We start from the raw sequence: 23,988 nt of genomic DNA, 5'->3' as shown, positions 1-23,988 counted from the left end.
GGAACTGCTGAGTAACAAACTGATGCCATTTAGCATTCTGCATCTGCTTCAAAAGAAACTGCCCATCCCTATAAACTGTGTTTTAACATCAGGGAAGTGTACAGCAGCATTAAGATGCTCCTGGGTATGTTCCTCCTCTGTGGAGTATCAAGTGAAAATGACTCAGTTATGGAAACTGAGAGGAAACATGAACCATTACTGAAGGTGACTGAAATTCTGCTAGAAAATTTATTGTACAGCTACAGTGCTCACTCTTAACTCAGCTATTAAAGATTATATTGTTCTCAAGGTTTATAGGTTTATTATTAGAAATTAAAATGGCTTAAGAACCAGAAAAGTGCCTTTTTCAATATTTGGAACTTTCTCTCTTAGGCCTGCTCCATGGACTGCTCTGATGTCAGAAGCTTGTGACATCCAGATCCCAGTTACCCTGCTTTAAGGGAAGAATAATGTTTTCTGAACTCTAGGTTTGTAGATGAAACCCAAGCTGTTGGCCCTTTGTCCTCTGCATTACTGAGCATACCACTTACAAAGGCTCTTTAACAAGAAAGTATCTGACAGAACTGCCACTGCTGCGACCACAAAGTTTAGTCTAGCTTAGTTTCCCACAGTCACAGTGGTTGCATATCTCTAACTGCTACCTAAAAGTTAATAGTAAGGGTGTCCATCACTTCTCTCTCCAGCAGTGAGCCAGGCACAGTCATGCTGCTGAGCTAAGAGACAGACACAGGATGCAGGTTCTGCTCTGCTCTCCCTCAACGCAAGAACAAACCCTCACTGACTTCCATGAAAGCTCAAGGGGGACCAGTTCATCAGGCTGCACACCTCTTACTCATTAAACAAAACAAGCTGGAGTGCTGGATGCAGTTTGTTAAAATTAAAGATCTTCAAAAGTAGACACACATCAACAATAAATTTATGTACAAACATCCCTGAAAGCAGTACCACAGAATTTGAGGAGGAACAGGAAGAATAAACAACTCAGGAAGAGAACCGATGTCACACATAACCAATAACTCTGCCTGGATTGAAGAGGAACATGACAGGGAGAAAGGTTCACTTTGACTTCACAGCTTCAAAATGGGTGCTCATGGCAGGAGTGGCAGTGAATGGCAGGGATTTGGGAGAACGGGGCACCTTCTCAATGAACCAATTTCCTCATATTTAGGACAAAGCATCAGCTGGCAAATCGACAGAACAATTAAACCAGTGACAGTTTTAAGGCAAAATACCAGTTAGAATGAGTAAAAGCCTTCAGTACAGGTAAAACTAAAAATAATAATAAATAAAATTAATTCCATGCATACACAGGTAAAATGGCTTGACATGCTTATAGCCTTATCAAGCTTAGTGTTGGTTTAGTAGCCAGCAACCTCTCCAGTTGGTAAAGGTCCATGCTTTATTGGTATACTGCAGTATTAGACAGCGGTGAGTGTGAAATCAGACAGTAACTGCTGTTGGCCTACATCAGGGTGTGTTCATATCTTAAGAACAAAGAGTGAACATTACAGTCTGGGAAGAATACAAGGTCACTGGGCATCAGTCCTTTGTCTAGCCTTGATCCTTCCAGACAGATATAGAGCAACGTACAGAAGGATCCCCTGCTTTACCCAAGGTTAGGGCTGGTTTGCTTTTGTCTTTAAACCAACATGAGACAGTGTTACAATGGAATTGAAAATGTTCAGCCCCCATGTAAGCTTATGCCACAGATACTGTCCATTTCAACAAGACATCTCCCCAAGACTGCAGTGATCCTGCTTATGAGCTACAGCAGGCAGACTTGATCATCTTTGGGTACAGCCTTCATTAGGAAATGAAGGGTAATCTGATCATGCTCAATGAAGCCCAAATGCCCTGGAAAACAGACCTCCTTTCTCCACCCCCTCCCCCTCCACTCTTTTGCTCTTCAACATGGTGTGGTTTCTCAACTTGAGACTCATGACTTGGTGGGGTCTTTCTCCAGTTCTGAATTGAGGAGTGCTCTATGAGACAGGATCACTGTAATAAGAGGAATTAGGTACTCCCAATACAAATAGGTATTTCTGCAGTAAAAGGACATTGAGACAGTGCTCCAAACAATGCAAGGAACAGAAGATACACCATGCTTTGAGGATAGACAGAACATTGAAAAGGCTTTTTCTCCCAGAGAGGTACATGCTGACAAAACAGTGCATACAATGAAACAAAAAATGTTCCTCTTTAAACAGTATTAAACAAATGACAAAAATGAGAATGAAGTCCCCAGCATTTTCAATTGCAAAAATTTATTTTGATTATCAAGATTTCTTTAAAAAATCTATGCATGTGCACACACAGAAGTCAGGAAAGGGCTGGATAGGTGAAACACTGCCAAGCTTAGGAATTTTTGTTAGTGGATCCAGGTGAACTTTTTAGCAGAAGAGGGGAAAAATTCAGCTAATCAAAGATTTTTAAACACCTCATTAGAAAAGGAACATCCATGAGCTCTAACATCCATTGCACTAAACAGAAACGCCTATCTCTGATCTTGCTGTAAACCATTAAATGCAAAAACCTGTTTTTGCCTCAAAACAAGATTAGAAGCATTTTAAAGAAAGCATCTAATCTAATTTTAACAAGCTTGAAAGCTCATGAATCAGAAAGCATTCATTTTCCTTCAATCACCCATGTTCAGTCAATGACAGCTGCATCATTACTGGTTTTAGAGTTAATTTTTGTCAGTAGGAACTGTGGATTCTTATGGTTCCTAGGGGCCAAAAACTTCACCAAAAAATGCTTAATAAAAATTACACCTTAAAATGCTAATAATTCTAGAGCAAACTAAGTATTTACCATCATGTCATGCAAATTAATGATCTTAAGGTCTTTACCCCCTTCACTGTAGTAACATCACTGTTACTTACACTCATACTTGTGAAAAACATGCCTGTGAATACACAGCTCAGCCAGAGACATAGGCTCTCCACATCTTCTAACATTTAAAAGAAAGTGCTCACTGCTTTTAATAACAAACAACATAAAAAAATATCTTACTCTACGTGCTCTTATAGACAACAGAATTAGAATAGAACACAAAATACTCTAAATAACTGCTACATGTCACCCAAACTAGGTTTTTATTCATATGATGCCTTTGATTTTTAAGTTCTGTATTTTAAAATAACAACGGCACCACACAGGCTGACCATAGGGAGAAAAGCAGAAGATGCCTTTGTTCAGGATCCACATGCTGCACAAGATTTTTTTTCTCTTACAAGTAAGTAAATAAGATAAGTGCCCATGTTTGGCATATTTCAGCATCTGTACAAATTACTGGAATAGAAAAGGAAAGATTTTGTTTCTTTTAATTTCCTATGACTTAAATTTCCTTTCCAGAACCTGGCAGCATGGAAAAAAGTTTTTCTTAATGTAGCTTGACTGAAAACAAAGTCAGCTGCTACTCACATTTGAGAAAACTTACACATCAATCTAATCTTTGGGATCTTCTGATGTTCACACTGTCCATCAGCCCCTTACTATCAGAACCCCCCAAATCATCATTGTCAAGCAGGAGACACCAACTAACTGCTAGGTTTCTGACAAAAGGGCTGCTCTCCTACCACTTGTGTCTGACAGCAGCTAACAAACAAAAGGTCTTTATATTAAAAATTGTTCCAGAAGATTCAATTTCCTTCATATATTTAGGGTCTCAATTATTTGGTATGGAGAAGAGAATGATCCCCTAAATGAAGAAGAAAGAGATGTGCTAAAATGTACAGAAGGTGCCTCAAGAAACTACACTGTTCAGAGAGAGCAGCATTATTGGAAGACTAAAAAGGCCTTTGGCTTCCTTCACTTTGCACGTGCCTGAACACAGAACCTCTTTCATTCACACTCCAGTTGGTAACAACCACACTGCTGAATAACGTGGATCTCTGGTGGTACACAGCCTTGTGCACAAAGGTAAGAGACACCCAACTCCTTCACACGTGTCTAAGTTGCAAAAAACTTGGACTGTTAATTTGTTTTTCCTCATTAGACGTTAAATTGCAGCAATTAAAATTTCATTCTAAAATCACCTCTGACAGCAGTCTAATACTTCATTATGACAAATGAGACTAGTTAAGCAAACATGGCATTTGACACAATGCATGGGTCAGACATTCTTCTGTTGAAGAACTGTTCCAGAAATTGCCACAATTCATGCTAATTGCATATAAATCATACTGATGAGATCTAAATCACTGGTTTTCAATATTCAAATCCAGGTCTGATTAATTAGTTCAACTAATCAAAACAATTCTTGCTGTTCAAGTACCCTAAGAAACTTCTGGGACTCTAAACTCTCAAGAAGACAAGAACGCACACTATGTCAAAGGGAACTGTAAATAAATAAGGTCAGACATTTTTTGTGTGCTTAAGATATTTCCTATTCTTCTCTTTTCCTTTGTCTTTCTAACCCTGGAGCTCCCCAGAGGAGACTTCTATTGACTATGGAGACTCTGCATGTGGGCATGTTTACTGTGGGACAGAATTTAAAACATATCTGCTTCTTAGTGAAGAAAAGGAGGAGCTATAAATATGTTTTAGATCTGTCTAACCCATTTTCCATTTGACTTTCTCTGGTCATCACCAAGTAATTGCATGTACCGATAGAGAGGCCAGACAAGAACCTCTGGCACGAATGCTACTGCTGCAGAATGAATACAGCTGCTTCAACTAATAAAAGATGCTCCACAAACATCTGTGAAAACAGAAACTAGGACGACAAATATTAAAGGGGTAAAAACTAGGTCCTAAAGCAATCTGGTCGAACAATACTAGCCCCGTTCAGTGAACTAATTTGCAAACCATTATTTTTTTACCCTTTGTGATGTTACTGATGATGTTCAGCACTGCTGATGCTGCTCTGTTGAGACAATGCTGTCTAATTTTGCATACCCTTTATTACTGAAGCAAGTTGGTAGGTTGATGTAATTTTTCAAATTACTAACATGCAACTCTTTCATTATGCTTATCCATCTACTTTATAATTGATATCAGCTCCATATAGCTCAGATAACATACATGCAAATAAAGCAAACCTAAAAAATTTCAGTTACATGTCGACATTTTCCAGCTACAGCGATTTCTCTTCCAGGTGTTGTTTTGTGGGTTTTTTTTAATAGAATCTGGATTTAGCATGCTCTGGAACGGTTAATGGGATGGTACCTGTTAGGCAGGCCTATGAGCTCTATCGGTGATTTGAGACAATGGCAACACTAGGCTCACATCCCTTTCAGAGAACAGCCCGCTCTGTCATGCACAAGGAGTACGTTTGCTAGGGAAAACTGACTTAAACTGAAAACAGTGCAGTTCAAGCCATTCAGATATCAATTATTCAAAACTCCACACCTACAATATTCTATGAATCCTGCATCAAATGGCCACTATCCACATTTCCTTCACCTAGCCCAATTTATTCCCAAATTTTATATCCCAGGTCATTGAGGAAAACTAGATTCTAGGCAAGACTGATATGAAAAAAACCCCAACCCTCCAGAACATCCCAGACATAGCACATTTGAGCTGCTGGTGAGCTGGAGAAAACTTAAAATTGTCTTGATACAATTTTTTTTTCATTCACTGTAGCAGATGATTGAACATGGCTGAGTACTTGAAATAGCAAAGAAAAAAATCCAAGTGCCTTTTATCCATAGACTAAGTGGCTAACCACATCTGGGCATTATTTGGGGACAAACTCCTAAACTGCTTTTGCAACTAGACTCCATATTAATCCAGCTACATGGACAGACTTAGTTCAGCGCAGGGGGAAGTTGTCTGGAGGGCCCAAAATGAGGCTTCCTCCTTGTCCTCTGCAAGGACAGAAAATGGATGGCTCCAGATTACTCATTTGGAGTAAATGTAGCTACTTGATCTTGGTGGGATTCAGCTCCCTCATTTGCAGCAACTGCCTACAGGTATCTGGGCACTTCAAGAGTACAGGATTTAAAAGTTAATTCTAGTGAATAAAAAAAATTTAGAACTGTTAAGTATCATCAGCTACACTCCAAAATCTATTTGAACTGGTGGGAGATTCAAATCCTTTAATTGGTCTGTAGCTACCTCTGTTAGTCCTGAGACACAAGTGTGCTTAGACCACTGTCATTGACCAGGGTACGCAGATCAATCAATGACTAACACAAACTGACAGTCCTCTTACCTGATGTGCTTGAACTAGAACAACAAGAATCCCCCCATCTCATCTGCTGCCTTGACGAAAGGTTTCTATTCTTTCCTCCAAGGCCTTTCTGTATTTGTCCCACAGAAATCCCCCATGAATTCTGAGGGACCTGGTCCTATGTGAAAACATCAATTTAAAACAGCTCTCTCACTTCATATTCTTGACAAGCACCCAGATATGAACCACATGTCTGGTGGAGGAATTTGGCCCCACAGACTGTTTTAATTAAATGCTTGTCTACTGATACTAAACTGAACTCAGTGGCATAGGAGCACTGCAAAAATTATTCATCCTAAATGAAATTATTTCCTATTTACAAACTTTATTTCTTCAAACTGGAAGAATTCCAGAGGTGTTATAATGCAAACCTCTTGAACATCTGAAATTGAAAAAATGCCAGATGATAGGAAAAAAGTCAGAAAGAAATCCTTGTCTTTCATTTTTGAGAATATTAAAAAGGAAAAAAAACCCAACAAACTTTTGAGATACTTTCTTAGCAGCTAAGCTAACTCCAGCTACCAGCAGGTCTGTTTTTATAAAATTATAAATCAACTATCTTTGTAGGTGTATGAGAGAAGAAATCAGGCCTGAAAACAGTATTTGAAAGGACACAAAATAGTAAACACCACTTATAAAATTTTATATTCACTTAAATCCAAACAATATGAAATCTGTTCACCTTTCTTAAGTAGCAGAAATGACTGCAAATCCTGTTGTTGAAAATCCATTACTTGAACTCTAATTTTACTGTCTAACAAAGTAATTAATTAATCTGTCTTATGACAGATTACTATTACTGTACTGTATCATGTAACTACTGGTACTTTTGCTGTACTGGCAGAAAAAAAAGTCCAAAGGAGACTCATGCACCCCCACTCCCCATGCTCACACTATCTGCTGATGCAGGCTTCAACTAGCTATTTTTCATCTCATATACTGAAAAGTTCAAGGTTATTATTTTACAGCTATTCTAAATCCAAAACACAAACCACTTTCTTTTAGAATAATACACAAGCAAGCTTTTCCCTAATTATCAATCTCACTGTTTCTAGATTCATGCTTTAAACTACAGGAATAAACGAGAGCACTCCCTCTCACTGAAATACCTCTGTCTAAAGAGAGGCTTTAAATCATTCCTGTAAAAAAAACACGGTATTTAATCTTTAAGAAAACCAATATACTAAAGGGGATGAGCAAGTTAAAAGTTCTATTTACACAAAGATATATTTTGCTGCAAAAAAGTAAAGTATATATAACAAGACATGCCTAAGTACTGTATGTATATTTTAAAATATCCTTCATTCAAACTCCATTAAAACGTGCATAGACCAAGGCAGTAGAAAAATTAAAAAGACTTCTTATTCTATTATTTTTGTAAAAAAAATCTTGAACATTTTATATTGTCTAGATTTACAAAGTTCTGTCACTTGTTCATCAGTGGGTGGATTCATCATTGCTTCATGCACGTACTGCATGAGGTGGGTTACTGCAAGTGACCGGCAGTTCAGTCAGTGCTGCTGTTCATCACTTAGAAGTCTCAAATGTAGGACCCTTCCCCCACAAGAAAAAGATATAAAAGTTAAAATTAAGGCCAGTGTTGAAGCGCACATCTTGTCTCCCAGCTCTAATAACTGCAGGACACTTTCCACACAGGAGAGAGACCTTTCATCTGGATTTTCTTTATTAACTCCGATAAACTATAATAAGTTTTTACTACATTACAGCCTTAATTCTCAATATTTTTAGCCTGTGAAAACGAAGTTTATCAAGAATTAATCTCTCTGTCCTTCTGCACATGTGCCAAAATCTCACTACTCTATGTACAGTATAGAAGACAATCAGCCTGGACCACAGTTAGTCCCATCATTCTCTGTGTCAGGGCATGAAAAATGTATAAGGTGTCACTATTAAAAAAATCAGCCTAAGACAAGACTAACTGGATCCTGTACAGATAAAGATTTTTCACAATCAAAGCAAAAAATAAAATCAAACAGCCACCATCTCCAAACCCCTCACCAAAAATCACCCACAACAGAACTCTGATGTCTATGTGAATAATTCCACTGAAAGAATAAGGGAAAAAAATCTCTTGCGACTAATCTTTTTACCACACTGATAAAGGATAGAAAGGATTGCCTTACAAGTCATACTAATACCACACTTCATTAGAGCTGTTTCAATCCAAGTTTTTTTATCTTGAAAGGTATCTTTCATTTTATTCTCTTTCTTCCCCAAGGAAGAGTCTGGAGATTCAGAATCTCCATCACCAAATCAGGCTGTTGAACTCACTGAAGAAAAACCACTACTGTCATTGTTCCTACATACATGCCTAATTTGTATCCTCTGTTCCTCAGTTAAGAGTATAAAATGGGTTATGAAGATGAGTAAACCGAACACATTCTTGCTATGAAAAGATCTTGCAGCATACTTCAAGATTTCAGCAAGTCTTGGTCTTAAATATCAAGCTGCCTGTATTTGGCCATGTTTAATTTTTTTTTTTCCTAGCTCTGCTGAGGCACTCATAAATTGCTCTCCTTATATGGGAGAGAAAAATGTTGCAATAGACATACAAAAGAGCACAACCTACCCACTTCATTTCATATTTTTTTTTGTTTTGTCAAAGTAACTAGTCAAGTGTCAAAGAATCTACAATATACACCTAAAATGTGACTTCACACAAAGAACAGGTGAGTGTATAAAGTCTTACAAAGGTACCTAAATCAGTAATAATTTCCCTCTGCTCCTGCCTTTCAGAGGAGATGCATTAACTGTTAAGCTTCACTGAGACTTTTTCTTACTATTGTATTCCTAGCATCCCTTCTTTCTCTGGCTGGTCAGTACAATGATAACATGGGAAACAGCCCATGCACATAAATTTTTACCAGCCACTCTTCATGAGTCCCAGAAGATGCAATTACTCTAATGAGCAATCACAGTACTCACTGGTCTCATACACCCTGGTTCCTAGCAGCTGAAGACCTGCACACCATCTTCATCACTGAGGCCAACAGACACATCCTCTACATCCTCATCAAGCTGAAGGCTTCCAAAGGAGTACTTATTTCTAGGCATGGGAGAGGAACTCAGCACAATGGGATTTCCAAACACCAGGGGATGAGTGAAGGGGTTGATGATTTCTGACTCAGAATCACTAGATTCTGTCCCACTGCTGGTGGAGCCCTCCATCATCTGGATTGCAGCCCTGTGATCCATCGCAGCACTGGAATGCAGCGACTGCAGGCCTGGGCTCTGCTTTGACTGCGCCCCAGCTGGCACACCATTGGCCAACATTTTGCCTTCTGGAGAAGACATCTTAGCCACCCCGCCTCCTTTACAGTGTCTCTCTGACTGATACTCCTGCCCAGGGGTCGAGGATATCTGGCTCAGGATAAATGGATCTGTAACTGATTTATTGCAGAGATTCGGGATTTTCTGTGCACGAGGCCGTTGAGAACCTGGAGAATACCTCCCATACCCATGGCAGCTACTGGCATGGCTATCCTCCTCCCCAGTCCTCACCCTACAGTCATACCCATTTTCTGAGACATAACCCTGGGAGCCAGTTCTACTCAAGCTCATGTTAGGGCTTGACCCTCTGCTACTGGGGGGCAATGGACTGGCCAGAGGACTGCGGCTCCCTGGCCCCTCAAACATTTCGTCAACTAGTGAGCTGTGCCTTGGCATCCTGGGGCTTCCCCCAGTGTAAAAGGAGAGATTAGCTGGGTTATCATCCAGGTACTCTTCAGAGAGATACTGGGAAGACTTTATAGAGGCTGAGGAATCCCTGTATCTAGCCCTATTGCAATTTTCATCTCTATAGTGAATATAGGCACCACTGGTCAAATCACCCTCATAATTGTCATTTGTTTGGGAATATGACCGGGTTATTTGTCCTCTGAGGAGATCATACTCGCTATCTACGTCACTGCAGTCAATGAAAGGAATGGAGGTGCTGCTGCCATGAGCAGCCCTGGAAGCTGGACCTGTGCTTGGTTGCTGTGAGTGAGGTCTGTTCTGCTGCATCCTGTCCTTAGGAGTTTCCTCTTCTTCCTCCACTGTTGACACTACTGCTCCATCCACTTTTTTGCCTTCCTTTGGGCTCTTCTTCAAGGAAGGGCTCTTGTGCTGTCCAACATCTTCTGCTGAAGCCTTCAATTCCTTCCCTTGCCGGCAGCTCTGCACTACTGCAGCATCGTTGTTCTCTCCATAGGCAAAGCTAGAGCTCTGGAAAGATAAAGGAGGAAAGGCAAGGGGGAGGCAAAAGGGGAGGGAGGGGTAAAGGGTAGAGGTTTGGGAGGGAAGGGAGCCAGAGGGAGAAGGCTATGTGTAATTATGCATTAGAATTCTGCACTTCATCTTGTGGCAACATAGGAGTCTCTTGAAAATGTAAGAGGTAACCCAAGCTTAAAAATTAATTAGAAATAAATAAAGAGGTCTCCGATCTTAACAACAGAAAAACACATAAGCTAAGCAAGGGAAGAGAAGGCAGAATATGGTGATACCTAAAAAGGGGTATTTGAGGTGTTTCAATGCCCTAAGGCAACTATCAACAGTAAGAACATCTATCTGCTTGCACTACTCTGAGAAGCTGGAGGGACAAAAAAGATAAATGCATAAGACAAATTTTGCACAGCCTGCTTATTTACACTAAAAAAGCCATGTGTGGGCTTCTGAACACTGCACATTTGATCCCTGGAGCATACCTGCCACTAATTCCCAGGCTGGCTTATCTGCACACAAAAATACGCGGCATCTGCCCCATATAGTTGAATTTGTCTTAGCAATATTAAAATGCAAAAAGATCATTGAAAAGGGCTACATTTATAGCACAATTAACTGAAGTTCTTAGATCTGCAGGAATAAGAGAGTCTTTGAATATCAAAAGGAAGCAATGCAAAGAAGGTGAGGGTGGGGGTAGTGTTCTTAAATACATTAACCTACTAGCTTGCTCTTGCTGTTTTAGCTCTACCTAGTGTAAGGTTAGGTGATTAAAGGTTCCTCTCCACAAACACATATGAGCACAGAGAAACAATGGCAGGTGGAGCAACATCAGTAACCTACTCAGGGAAATGAAGCTCCCTGACCCCACTCTTCTGGGAGCTGTCCCAGTAGAGGCATCAGCCCACGATCTGGGTGGATCTGGGATGTCAGCAACTGGAGAGACCAAAGCACATATTGATTGGGTGGGTAGGTCAATGTACAATTGCTAGCAAACCTTTAAGTGGACTAGATGATGAGCAGGATAAAAGAGTTGGGAGTCAAGTACTTGAGCAGCCGTAAGTCAGGCCAGACATTGGAAAGACCATGGGGTCTGGAGGTCAATTACTGGTAATGTCCTAAGTCTAGACTGTGTCTGTGTGTGATGTAGCCAAGAACCAGGGGCCTCAGCTGTCAGTTAATGGGTAGACTTGGTGTCTAAGAGGAATGACTGAAAGAAGCCACAGTGCTTGTGTGTGTAGATCTGACTACCTGCAACTGGAGTGGGGCTGAGCCTTGGGGGCTCATAGGTCCAGGTGTCAGCCACTAGGAGACCTGGGGATCCAGAGGCCTGCTACTGCACAGACTGAGTGTCTAAGCTCAACTGCAGGAGAGATCCATATTGTATATACATATACGTAATTTCCATTTGTGAACTTTCACTCTCATCAGGCAAAAAGTGGAACACCGTGTGGCCACTAGCACCGTTTCAGCTTGTGGCAGTGCTGTTTTCTGTTTGTTTACTGTGTAGCTGGCTGGGTGTATCTATATTGTATATGTTCATTTCTGCAGGGCCAATACATGCTCAGCCTCACTACCAGCTGGACCTGGGAACACGCAGCGGCTGCAACCTTGCCAATATTGGGCTACTGGATTTGCAAACTCCTAATGCATAACAGCTGCTAACATAAGAAAAATACTTTACATATCTACCAGAGACAATGGCTTAAAAGTCCAGAGGACTTTCTGAGGAAATAATTCTCGTCCCTGGTTAATACCACAAAATACCTTGACATGGGCAACCAAGACTCCCCGGTGAAGGAGAAGAACTAAACTTTTCCCAGATGCATTAACCAGCTACAATCTAGGATTCCAGCAGTAACACTGTGAATTGCAATTTTTTGGATGATCATTAGTACAGATCAGACAAGCTCACTATTTATATTTGTCTGCTTGTCTGGAAGCAATGCTGTTCCACAGTGGAAATGGACCTGTTGTACTTGCAAAACCTAAAACTTAGGACAGCCAGCGTTCCTCATCTCCCAGTGAAATGAAAAGTGAGCAGAAAACTATGCTCCTAGAGTTTCAAATCAGCAATAAGTGGAGGGTAATCTAACAAGAAATGTTTAAAAAGCATGATCCAGGATTTCATCAACATCACTGACTTGTTTTGGCACCTCTGTATGCTGTTCTGAAGGTTGTGCAGTTGGACTCCTGATGGAATGAATCTTGCTGTGTTTCCTAGAGAAAAAAGGAAAATCACAGTAAAAAACCATTTCATTTTTTTTCTAAAAGTAGGAATCAAGACACATGCCTCCTTTCAAACAAAACCTTTAAATAGCAGCTTTCATAAAAGTTTGCTCCAACACAGGTCAACATTCCTTCTTTCTGTAAAATTTAAATGAGCTATGTGTTGTAAACATACCACTGTAAGAAAAGGGAGAGGCACTGAAGTAAAAATGCTCTGTCACCAGAATGAGTCTTAAGCAATAAACTGCTGCCATGGTCTTTTGTGGCAGTTTAACCATTACTTTCAGCTCACCGTGAGCAAGATGACTTCAAACAGAATTAGCTCTAGCAAGCTGGAAGCTTTCCCTGAAGACCTCTCCCTTGAGGTTGGCTATATTTCATTTCTATTCTGAGATGAATATGTCTATTTACATACATTACCACATCCCACCAAAGAGCATGCAAATCAATATGAGAGGAAGTTACCTGTGATGGCAGGACACTCACTGCTGAAAAACAGGTTGAAGACTAGTAATCTTTAGTAAACTATAGGTTATGTCAACTTCTGCCAAGTTTACAGTGATAAACTGTCAAACCAGCAAGTAAGGTGGTGCCAAGATCTTAGAATGTAACAACTTTCCTTTTATTAAAACATACTGAATAGTTCATTTATTTCCTCTCACCTTTCAAACTGCACTTTTTTGTGCCCTCCTTCTTTAACATAGTCAAGAACTTGCTTCTGAGTCCGACCACTGGAAGAAAACCAAAGACAAAATTATTAATACAATATACCATCTGGTCATCATAAACATGTATATGGCCCACATATGAAGTCACAGTAACCAGAAAGGTATTTATCACTATGAGCAGAAACTCAAAGAAGATCATAAGGAAGGGAATCTGGTCAAATACACATAGATTTTTATAATTTTGCAGGTTACTTGTCTCTTTTTTTGCTATGGAGCTACTTTTTAATGTTATTTCAGAATAGCTTAAATTCAGTTGTGTGCCCCCTATAGGGTACTACATTACTGAAAAGTCACCATAATAGAAAATGCAGCAGGAACTAAGTTTTCCTTTCATGAACAAAAAACATTCTTGAATCCTTTTGAGTCAAATACCAGCCTTACCTTGTAAAGGTGAAAACTGCTGAAATGCATTTCTCGTCTCACTTGTTACTATTAAACGTATTGACTAAACATACACACATTTTCTGTGGAGATTTAGGCTGGAAATCCCATTCTCCTCCTGCTGCTACAGGCCATGAAAAAGCAGCGAGAAAACCCAGCACTTCCTATTGCGCAAAGCTAAAAACTCCAAAGGGAACTGAGCACAGTAAAGGAAACCCACACCTCAAGAATGCTCAACCAAGAATCAAACCCTTTCCATTCAGTAAAGGCTTTTCATTAACTGAATTACTACAAGGCCTGGAAAAAGTTATTAATTTGATGTAGCATAGATCACAGTGACACAGTCAAAACCTGCTCACCAAATGAGCAGCAAAGTTGAACGCATCTACTGTCTTCTATTTCCTCAGGCAGAAACTTAACAAGTTATAGCTGGTTTACCCTAACATAGGTCCTTCCATCTTAATTAATTTACTTTGCAGGCAGGAACCGTAGGAGGAAGAGACTTAGAATGGCCATATCCCCTGTGTTCTTGTACAAGACCACTAGAGTGTACAGTTCATCTCAGTAAAAAGGGTTGCTGGCTATTCAGCTTGTATCAGCTTTGCAAACATAATAAACTATATGAATAAAACAGCATACACAATACAGTATCTAATGAGGCTCCTGCCAGTTTAAAAAAAAAAACAAACAATAACCCAACTATTAACAACTTTTCTAGCTCTAACAGTATCATGGGTAGACTTGGTCTAAGCATAAGCAGTCACCTCACATAAACCTTTTGCAAGCATAAAGGTCTCAGCATAAAGAGAAGCCATTGCTTTTAACAGCACAGAGATGAGTTTACCACAGAGGCATGGAATGAAAATACAAATCTTTGCTCTGACACATAGGTAGGATCCCATCCTAGAAGCACAGGATTCAAAGAGTGCCAAAAAGTTACTAGCTGGTGTTGCTTAGGACACAGGAGGATTTTCTTATGTGGAATCAGTTGGAACCTATATACTTAATTTCTTACCTGTAGAAAGCTACTTTGCAACAGCTACTACAAAATGCATGCAGGCTCTTCCCCTATAGTGTTCTTTGCACTGTACTGGCTGAGAAGTTGCAATGAAAAATACAAAGGAGCAAACTAGAGGGGCTGAAAATAACAGGTGGATGTGCTTTTGAAATGAGAAGGCAACAACATGTGGAAAGAAGAATGCAGGTCTTACCTGAACCTAAACGATGAACCTCTAGAAAAAAGAACAGGTTTAGGCTTTGGTTTAGGTTCCTCAAAAAGCCTGAAAAAGGCATGATGCTCCACACAGATCTTCCAGAAAGACTTGCAAAAATCTCGACTGGCCATTAGAAATTCCAGGGTGTCCTGGAACGAACTCTGGAAATTAAGATAATGTTTGCAGTGTAAGCAAACAAGTAATACACTTTACAGAGATGCACTGACAAAGCAGGTGTTATGCTACAAAAAAGCTTTTTCCCAACTTACTGGCCTTCAGGTTTAACAGGCCCTATCCTTCCCACTTTGAGACACCACTGATCTGCCTGGCAGTACTGGAGCTATTCACTCAAACTTTCTTTCATTGACAAATATGACAGAGATAAAGCAGTGGTCTTAACATTAATGAGAATAAATGGCTTACATGCTATAACTTAAGAATTGATGATATAGTGCCAGAGAGACAGCCAGAAGACCACTCTGACCTTCAGTTTACATTTCCCTTGCTAGGACTGCTCACTTGAGATGTTGATGTGTGAAGACCAACAGTGAATGTAAGCAATGAATCAAAAAAACACAAGCTTCTTGAGGTGATAAAAACTTAGGTTTGATCCACGAGTAGAAATTTTCCAAATCAGTTTTTGTTAACTTAATCAATTCCTGACAAGGACTTACATTCACATCAGGCCGCAGTTTGATGAGAAAACGTTTCCTCTTGAAGCTCAACTTTCGAACCTTAGCCCAGTTGAAGGCATTGATCTTGGTGTGACCCTACAGAGAACAAAGCCAGCAGAGTTTAAGCATTCCAGATCTGAATGGAGATACCTAAACCACTACAGAAAACTTGCCATAAATCGATCATTTATTCAGTTCACTTGAAATTATGGTGTTTCTTATCCTCTGATCATGCAAACCACAAACATATGGTGCTGTGACTGAAGGCAGGTACTTCTGGTTAAGCTCTTTCTATATTTAAAGGACTAGGTATTCTGAGGTGATGTAAAAGTATCTGACCCAGTATCACTGCATAAAACACAGTGGCCCAGCTTTTGCCCAGACGATGTTATCTTGTTCCACTACTTGTTCCATAGTTCAGTGGGCTATGTTACCTCCCAGAGGTACCACCTTCTCTTTCTATCAGCTACAGAGAATGCAGGGAATCCAGACACTTAACACGATCATCTCACTGAGATGGGGTAGATTTTTCTTTGTATGTCTACAGGGCAAAATAAACACCCCTTCAAATTTCACTTCAGTTGAGGGGAAAAAAACAGCAACTGAAAGTTTTATATGGCAAGTACAAAACTCTGTCAGCATTCTGACCCTTCATGGGGAGCAACAAAAGTAAAAGGAATGTAAATAATCTGTCTCTAAAGACTCACAGAATGCTTTCCCCTGAAAAAAAAAAAAGCAATCAAAAATCAGAAGCAAAAAAGGAAGCTTGAGAGAAATTATCTTCAAAATACTACAGTTCCCAGCCACTGCATCATTAGCCCCTGCTCCCCAGAAGTCTCATGCTTAATCTATGTTAGAAGGTATTGGAGGTATTATTTTAAAACATTAATTACAGCAGTTTGTTCAGCAAAGACTTAAAATACAAACATCCCTACAGCACAGAACACTACTACAGGATTGCTAAATGTAGAAACCCACATGGATTTGGGTGCCATCACCAGACGGACGTAGGAGTAATGACTGTGTGATGATCTCTGCTAAGTCAACCTGCTATCTAAGAATCACATAATTAATCGCCTTTAGAATATTCAGAAGTGCTGACACTGATTTCTAAATAAATTGCAGGCTTTAAAGTAAGTCTGAATACTGCTTATACCATGTGTGAGTGAACCTTTATTTTCCTTGAGGTCATTCTAATGAGGTCTTAATATTTCAATTTATCTCAGTTATATTAAAAAAAGAAAAGAAAAAGAACTTAAGGCTCTTGTCCTATTAAGTGCTTGAGGGAAGCCCTAAGCCTACTGCCAGACACCAATTGCTGGACAGACTCCAGCAGGTCAGAGCCTGACTTTGTCTTCAGCATTTAGTCTTGGAGCTTGAACCAGCAAAATTTTCAAGTTTTTCTGAAAATGAAAAAAACACACCCTGTTTTGAAAGTCCCAAACACATTATAACAAGAAGAGATGAATCAGTTTTAGAGCTCTTCAAATCAGGCCTTGGACCTTCAACCAGCAGCTACATCTTTATGGAAGGATCGCAGCTGTCTGCTGGGACTTGTTGAGGTGTAGACACATACTTTCATCTGTAAGACGCTCTTAATTTATAAGGCTTTGCAATTATTTTATTCAGTTGGTGAAAATACTGTAGGGAAGCAGGGGAAGGGCTTGAACATAAAATTATACAAGTTACATGCCTTTCTAACTTCCTGGAGTTCTCATGTTTCAAGCTTTAGTTTTGGGCGTTCACTACCAACCCATTTAATTGAGCAGGGGTTTAAATATTTTTCTTTCTTTCTTATTTAGATGTCAAAGCATTTGGGTCAGATATATTTCTGGGTTTGTTTGTCACTGTTGCTTTTCTTTATAAAATGACTCTAAGTACTTCATGAGATTGCAAACACTCGTATTTTCAGTGAAGCCAGACAGTTAAAATGAATAGTCTTTTTTGACAACTGTGAAAATGGACATTTTAAAGAACAGCTTACTTATGGATTTAACACACAGTGGGGTAAGTAGCATTTTGAATGCTAGCAGACATAAGCTCTTCTGAAGGGAAAGCAGTTTACACCAGCTGACTGTCTACCTTCACAACTGTAAAAGCCCTGTTTCTTATATATTTAGCTAAGGGGAACTGCAGAACAAGAACTTGGTAAACTTACTGGAGGTGCTTCATGAACATTCACTAAGCTGACTAAGGTAGGAGAGGACAGGAAGGAAATTAAACAAAAATATCTTGTATATTTTTTGGAAATAACTAAGATTCATGGATTCAACAAAGGTAGAATGGCCAAGGCTGGTCAAGGAAAGTACAGAGAGGTTACATACACTTCCTACATCCTTCTCCACATAATCCAGTTGTCAGTTGTTTGATCTGTCTGCTTCACACCCATTTATTATGCACCATGCCTGCAAGACATATCTGCTCCTGTATGTAGGAGGTATCAGCATGACCAGCTTGCAAACTGTGAGCTGTGGTTCAGTCTGCGTCTTGAACAGCACATTGTGGCTGCAGATGGAGTTCTAACCTGTGCATGCAGGCAAGGTAAGACCCTGGAAACAAGGGACATAACGGAGCTACACAAAGTTTAAGGTCATTGTTATAAGGAATTTGGAATTTTCCCAACCGATTTCTTTTGGACATGACTGAGGTCTTGAATTCTTATCACTGTAAGAAATCTCTCTGTTTTATAAAGTACAATGTCCTAAGCAGCTCTAACCTGAAACACCAGAATGCCAGTGTTGGCAACAGCCAGGTTGATTTTTGTCCCTTCCCTATCCTTGGCTGGATGCAAGCGTATTCCATACATCTCCAGCCGACGGGCAATCTCCAAAAGCTGAAAGTCAGACTCCGCTGGTGTCTGTCCCCTTGAGAGAGAAAACAGAGAAAACACACAAATTCTTCACACCTTTTAATGAGAGATCAACCAGTCCTACAGAGAACAGAGACATTTCATTAAAGAGACTGAAACCTGTCAGAGGTATAATATCTGTGTGGTTTTTCTATGTCCTCAGATTTATATAAGCTAGAACAACTTCATCTTAGTCTAAACCAATATCAAAGAATCCACAGATTTTATAGTCTATTAGAAATTTTGATTGCTCCAATTCTGAGACATATGATACAGCTATATTTTGAACTATAATCTTTAACAGAATTCACTGTCTTTGTATTTTCCATTAGGAAAAAAAAGTAAGTTGTATCTCTAAAAAAAGACAAATCATAAACAGAACTGTGAAAGGATGTTGTTCATTGTAAAAGTGAAAGCAATATCAAAACCGAAGTAAAACAGAAGACATTAAAACATTAACATAATTGTTGGGAACTCATAAGCACTTAATCATGACAAAACTCTGCAAAACGTTATTATTACTGCTACAGAACTCTCTACTGGTCATATCTAATTCAATGCCAGTCAAAATGAAATTGTTCAAGTCTTGAAGTGTTCTTGACAGCAAAAAAATACCTTTATATGCCTTACTAGTAATTCTTTTAATCATCTTCTTACTACTAGTCTTTCCTCCTAGCCATAAGGATACCAATCCTGCATCATTATCTCAAATCCAGTTCCCCCAGATCCCTAATTCTGTGAGCACTTTGTGGTTTTGCTAAAACTATCATTAAACCACAGCACGGCAAGGTGAAAAAGCTACATTCAATGTCTTTGAAATCAGAAAGGCTGCTGTCAGAAGTGCCTGACTGATCAGTCATCATTTGCAATCATATCTGCATGCACAAAATCAGCAGTGAAGCATATTATATGAAATGGACTGTAAAATAATGAATGACTATCAAAATCAATTGCTCTTTAAACATCTTGTTATGATGACAGGAGAAAGGCAGGAGTAACCTTCAGGAAATTCATAGGCTTGAATGTTTTTTGAGAAGTAACCTTTGAGAAACTCAAGAGGTCCAAATGTCTTTTACAGTATATTTACAGTCAGAACTACTCTAAAGAAAAACAAGGCAAATAACAAGAACAAAAAAGTCTTACATGTGATTACGGTGAAATTCCATGATTTTGTCTTCTAGTGCTTCTTGCTGAGGTATATACTTGTTCTTCGCTAAGTGTTCACGATCTATGGTTTCATCAAAGTCCCCAATCTCAGCTACAGAGAAATTTAAGAAAACTATTTAAACATTGTATTAAATTTCAATTATTTGGAGCAATCCAAAAGGTGCAAACAGCTGGGAACAGGACAGAGAAGGAAAAATAGTTTCTTGCAAGCTGTGTCATGATTTTATGATTCAGATTCCCACCACTTTATCTTCCACACGTTCCTCCCTTCCCCTCTGTGTCAGTAACTGATATGTGAGAAGAGGTCCAAGGATTCCCCCATCCACTACAACTGACTAAACAGCTGCTGGATGTCAACTGAACTAATGAAGCCATCACAGTGCTGCTTTGCCTTGTGTGTGGGATAAGGGGGGAGCAGGGTGACAGGGGGACAGCACTAATCCAGCAGAACTCATCCATCTCTCTCACACGCATGGTGGTGCTCAGGTGCTTTTCCCAGAGCAGCTGAGCACAAGCTTCCTTCACAAGCCTGGGCCCCACTCTGTAATCTTTGGGGGAAAATCTGAAGAGATGGTTTTGTTTGCTTGCTTGAACACGGGCATGTATTCCACCTCAAGGAGTTATGAAACATTTGTCTTCCTCTAATTTTGCAGCATTTGAGACACATTCTGTCTTCCTCCTCCCCCAGGTTGTTCCCATCTGCTGCAGTTATTCAATATCATGTGTGCAACAGTATGTCACACCCACCTTCCATTTTGCAGCCCATTCAGTGAGATTTCCTTTTTTTTTTCCAGGGGGTGGGAGCAGAGCTGGGGGCAGGCAACCTATGTATGGGTGCCAGATTACTATCTTGTTGCCTGCTATTCTTGGAATGCCTCTGAAAACATTGCTATTAGCTTTTTCACTGAACAGCATAGCAGCCTCTGCCTGCAAATCTGCTGGAATAGCAGCAACAATGCTACAAAAAGGCTGCTAACTTAGTAATGACAGGGAAATTAAAATGCAGCACCCTCAAATTAAACTGAGGCTGCAGTCAGACACGTTGCACAGTCAGCCCAAGATGCAACAGACTCAAACTCAAATCCTTGCCTCATCTTCAAGTTCCACCCATGTAAATGATCCCTTTAACCAGTTCTGTCCAAAATAAGCTGGTTTAGAAAAAAGAAAGGTTTCAGATGATGTTTAAAACACTGCAGGTGATTTCTGACAAAAGTATGCCTTTGACATACCTGCAAATGCAGAGGGGGAGCAATAACCTTGGGTAGGCAGGGAAGATGAGGTCCAAAGCATCTATGAATGATGGAGCAGTAACCTTTCAACCCGAAGAGCCCACAGACACACAGTAACTTTTTATACTTCAGAGATCATAGGTGGAAAAGAGTTGATAACTGAAACTGATTTCCACCCCCTCCCTCATCCCATCTACTCTGAATTGTTCCTTGAGACAGAAGTACTACTGAATCTTTGAGAATTCTCCTTTGTAAAATGTTACTTTTGTCCCCATCTTAGAAACAGTTCCCTCGCTCCAGTTTTGCTTGCCCCAGACTCTGCGTATCTCTCAGGTCCATTTTTAACTCAAATTAAAAGCAAGTTTCTCCTCTTTAATGAAGCCATAATCCCACTTAGGATTGCAACACCTCATATAACATAGGCCTTGATTCTTTAAAATGCAGCTCACACTCAGTATGTTTTTGTATAGGGATGGACCTAAACTGTCTTCTGTAGGGCTTTCTTCAGAGCCAAGAGTACAAAAGACTCTTATTTCACCTCTACATCATTTCTATGATGTTCTCTTCATTTGTCAACTGAAAATCCACTATCAAAATTGTCCTCATGGCTTTCAAGTCACTTCTGAATTTGCTGTCTCTGACCTTGTACTCAACAGCTTTTCCTTCTCTCCTTAGCCCTCCTTTTCCAACTTAAATGCCTTCTAACAGCACTCACTCTAGAAAAAGTTGTATTTTGAATATTCAGCCCCACATATAACTCTTCATTAAAATTTTCTTGTGTCTTTTAGCCTAGGACTGATTTCCACTAATGCTCTCTTTTCTCTTATCTTGCAAGTGCATTAGACCACACTGTATTCAGTCTGCATTAGGACTTCTGTTATGTCTAATGCTTTGTATTTCAGCTCTTTTCCTTTAATCAGTCCATCTTCTTACTTCACACACTCACTTTACTGCATCATTTCTGGTATCAGTGCCCCCTCACTTCTAACACTTTCTACAATGCTATTAAGGTATTTTAAAATAAAATGTTTCAAATATAAATTTCATGCTGTAATATATGAGCAAATTTAACAGAAATCTGTTTGCTGTCATATTATGATTTCATAGAAATAATAATCTATAACATTGACATAACCTTGTATACCTTGTATAAGGACCTCCTGGAATCAGATATTCCCCCAAAGCAAACACCTGGAGGCACATCATCAGTAAGACATAAAATACCTAAGCTCTTGCATTCTCAGTCCTTCTATTTTGATATAATTTCTCTTATCAGCTATCTAGTTTTATTTTTGTTGCACAGAAATACCTCTGTTTGTGTTTTTTTGTTACTGAATAATCAGTTAGAGAGAAAAAAAAATATTAAAGACAACCATGTGGGTAAGGTGCAGCTATAGACTCTTATCAAAGAAAATTTTCACAGGAAAATGCTCCTGAGAAACCAGATGGATAAATAAATGAGTCAGTCCTAAACTTCTAGCAGAAGTTTCTAGCAAACACTGTTACACAAAAAAGGGAGGGGGGGAAATCATAAAGAGCAAAAAAAAGGTTCAGCTTGCAGTCAGGGGATGACAAGAAGCAGCACTGCAGGTGCACCATGAGACTCAACTTCACTCTGCCCAAAATGGCAGCACCGATTCTGTGAATACTGTCACACTTCTGCACGATGAATCTCCCACTTCTCTCCTTCCACATGCTGGAAAAAAATCCATTTTTCAGCACGGAAGTATCTAACCTTACTCTTGCCACAAGGAGGGTACTACTTTATGCCTAAAATCCCAATTCTAAATCACTCTGCACCTCAACCTCACAGGTGAAAGATGTTGAATGCATCATGATAATTTCCAGCAACTGGGGAAAAGTAGTTAATCCAACAGTATGAAGTCTCTCAGCATCAGTGAATCAGAATTATTTCGGTTGGAAAAGTCCTTCCAGATCATCAAGTCCACCCATTAACCTAGCACACTGCCAAATCCACCACTAAACCATGTTTCCAAGTACGACATCTCTGTGTCTTTTAAACACCTCCAGGCATGGTGACTCAACCACTTCCCTGGGCAGCCTGTTCCAATGTTTGACAACCCTTTCAGTGAAGATTTTTTTCCTAATATCCAATCTAAACCTCCCCTGGCACAACTTGAGGCCTTGTTCTATCCTTTCTCCTATTGTTATACCACTTGTTACTTGGAAGAAGAGACCAACTCCTTTCAGGTAGTCTTAGAGAGCAATAAGGTCTCCCCTTAATATCTGCTGTGGTTATTTTCTTCCCTATCAGTTTCCTCTTGGCATGGTGACGTAGTCTAGCATTCTAAGCATGCTTATTTACTACATTCTCTAGACAGCACACAGATCTCCAGGAATCTGAATGCTCTGCTGACATGATACAACGTAAAATAAAACAGGAATCCCAGACAAGAACTCAAGCTGTTTGCCACTGCCACTTCAAAAAGTCTGCTTTTTAAATGATCCTAGGCAGACCCTCAAATGCAGTGCTTTAAAAACACAAATCCAGTGCCCAGCAGGTCTTCTTTATTTGAAAGAGTAAATTATCTGTATTTGAATGTCATTATACAGAAATACACTAAATTGTTCATATGGCTTCAACCTTTCCCTAAGGCAGCTACTAACAGGTAACCCAGCAAAGCACATCCAATCAATCATCTGGTTTATCCTTCCAGAAAGAAGAAAAAAGGGAACTTACACTGTACAATGTGTGAGATTAACAGGGCAGTGCTGGTATCATTACATACTAGCCTGCCTTGGGCCAGGTCCTGCTTCACTTGCAACGCAAATAGGTACCTGCAAAACAAAAGCGAACAAAGAGTTACACAAAGCATGAGGGAAAGAGGGGAAAGTACTTCAACGCCCACTCCAGTTTGGGCTATGTGTTCCTTTCACTTTTTGGAATCTACAGAAGTGATCTGAATTTCTGAAGTTTAGAGGCTAAATAAAACATTACAGATACTTCAGTACAGCCATTAGAAAGCTACATGGTGGCTGCTCTGCAGAACTGAGAGCGTTCTCTTTTTCTCTCTCCCTCCTTCTGTTTGAATGAGAGCAATAAGATCTGGAAGTGATATGACAGTATGGAAGCAAATGTGACAGCTGTTAAGTACTCA

The 23,988-nt window shown here is 39.7% G+C and overlaps 1 protein-coding gene across 5 annotated transcripts in view; it reads right to left on the bottom strand.

Moving 5' to 3' along the window:
- Positions 1-23,988, bottom strand: part of FARP1 (FERM, ARH/RhoGEF and pleckstrin domain protein 1) — a 210,041-nt gene that overhangs the window by 35,891 nt on the left and 150,162 nt on the right. For 3 of the 5 annotated variants that reach the window (XM_051619982.1, XM_051619945.1, XM_051619954.1), the window contains exons 6-13: positions 23,571-23,668; positions 19,617-19,731; positions 18,342-18,489; positions 15,626-15,721; positions 14,949-15,112; positions 13,291-13,359; positions 12,544-12,619; positions 10,165-10,405 (exon numbers count right to left, since the gene is read on the bottom strand). In XM_051619982.1, the coding sequence (XP_051475942.1) occupies positions 10,165-10,405; positions 12,544-12,619; positions 13,291-13,359; positions 14,949-15,112; positions 15,626-15,721; positions 18,342-18,489; positions 19,617-19,731; positions 23,571-23,668 (1,007 nt within the window). The remainder of the gene's footprint in view (positions 1-10,164; positions 10,406-12,543; positions 12,620-13,290; positions 13,360-14,948; positions 15,113-15,625; positions 15,722-18,341; positions 18,490-19,616; positions 19,732-23,570; positions 23,669-23,988) is intronic. The other 2 variants (XM_051619963.1, XM_051619974.1) reach the window with 1 other exon arrangement.

Source organism: Apus apus, chromosome 1 (assembly GCF_020740795.1).
Source record: "Apus apus isolate bApuApu2 chromosome 1, bApuApu2.pri.cur, whole genome shotgun sequence".
Classification (NCBI taxonomy): domain Eukaryota; kingdom Metazoa; phylum Chordata; class Aves; order Apodiformes; family Apodidae; genus Apus; species Apus apus.
This window is presented reverse-complemented; position numbering and strand designations above follow the sequence as displayed.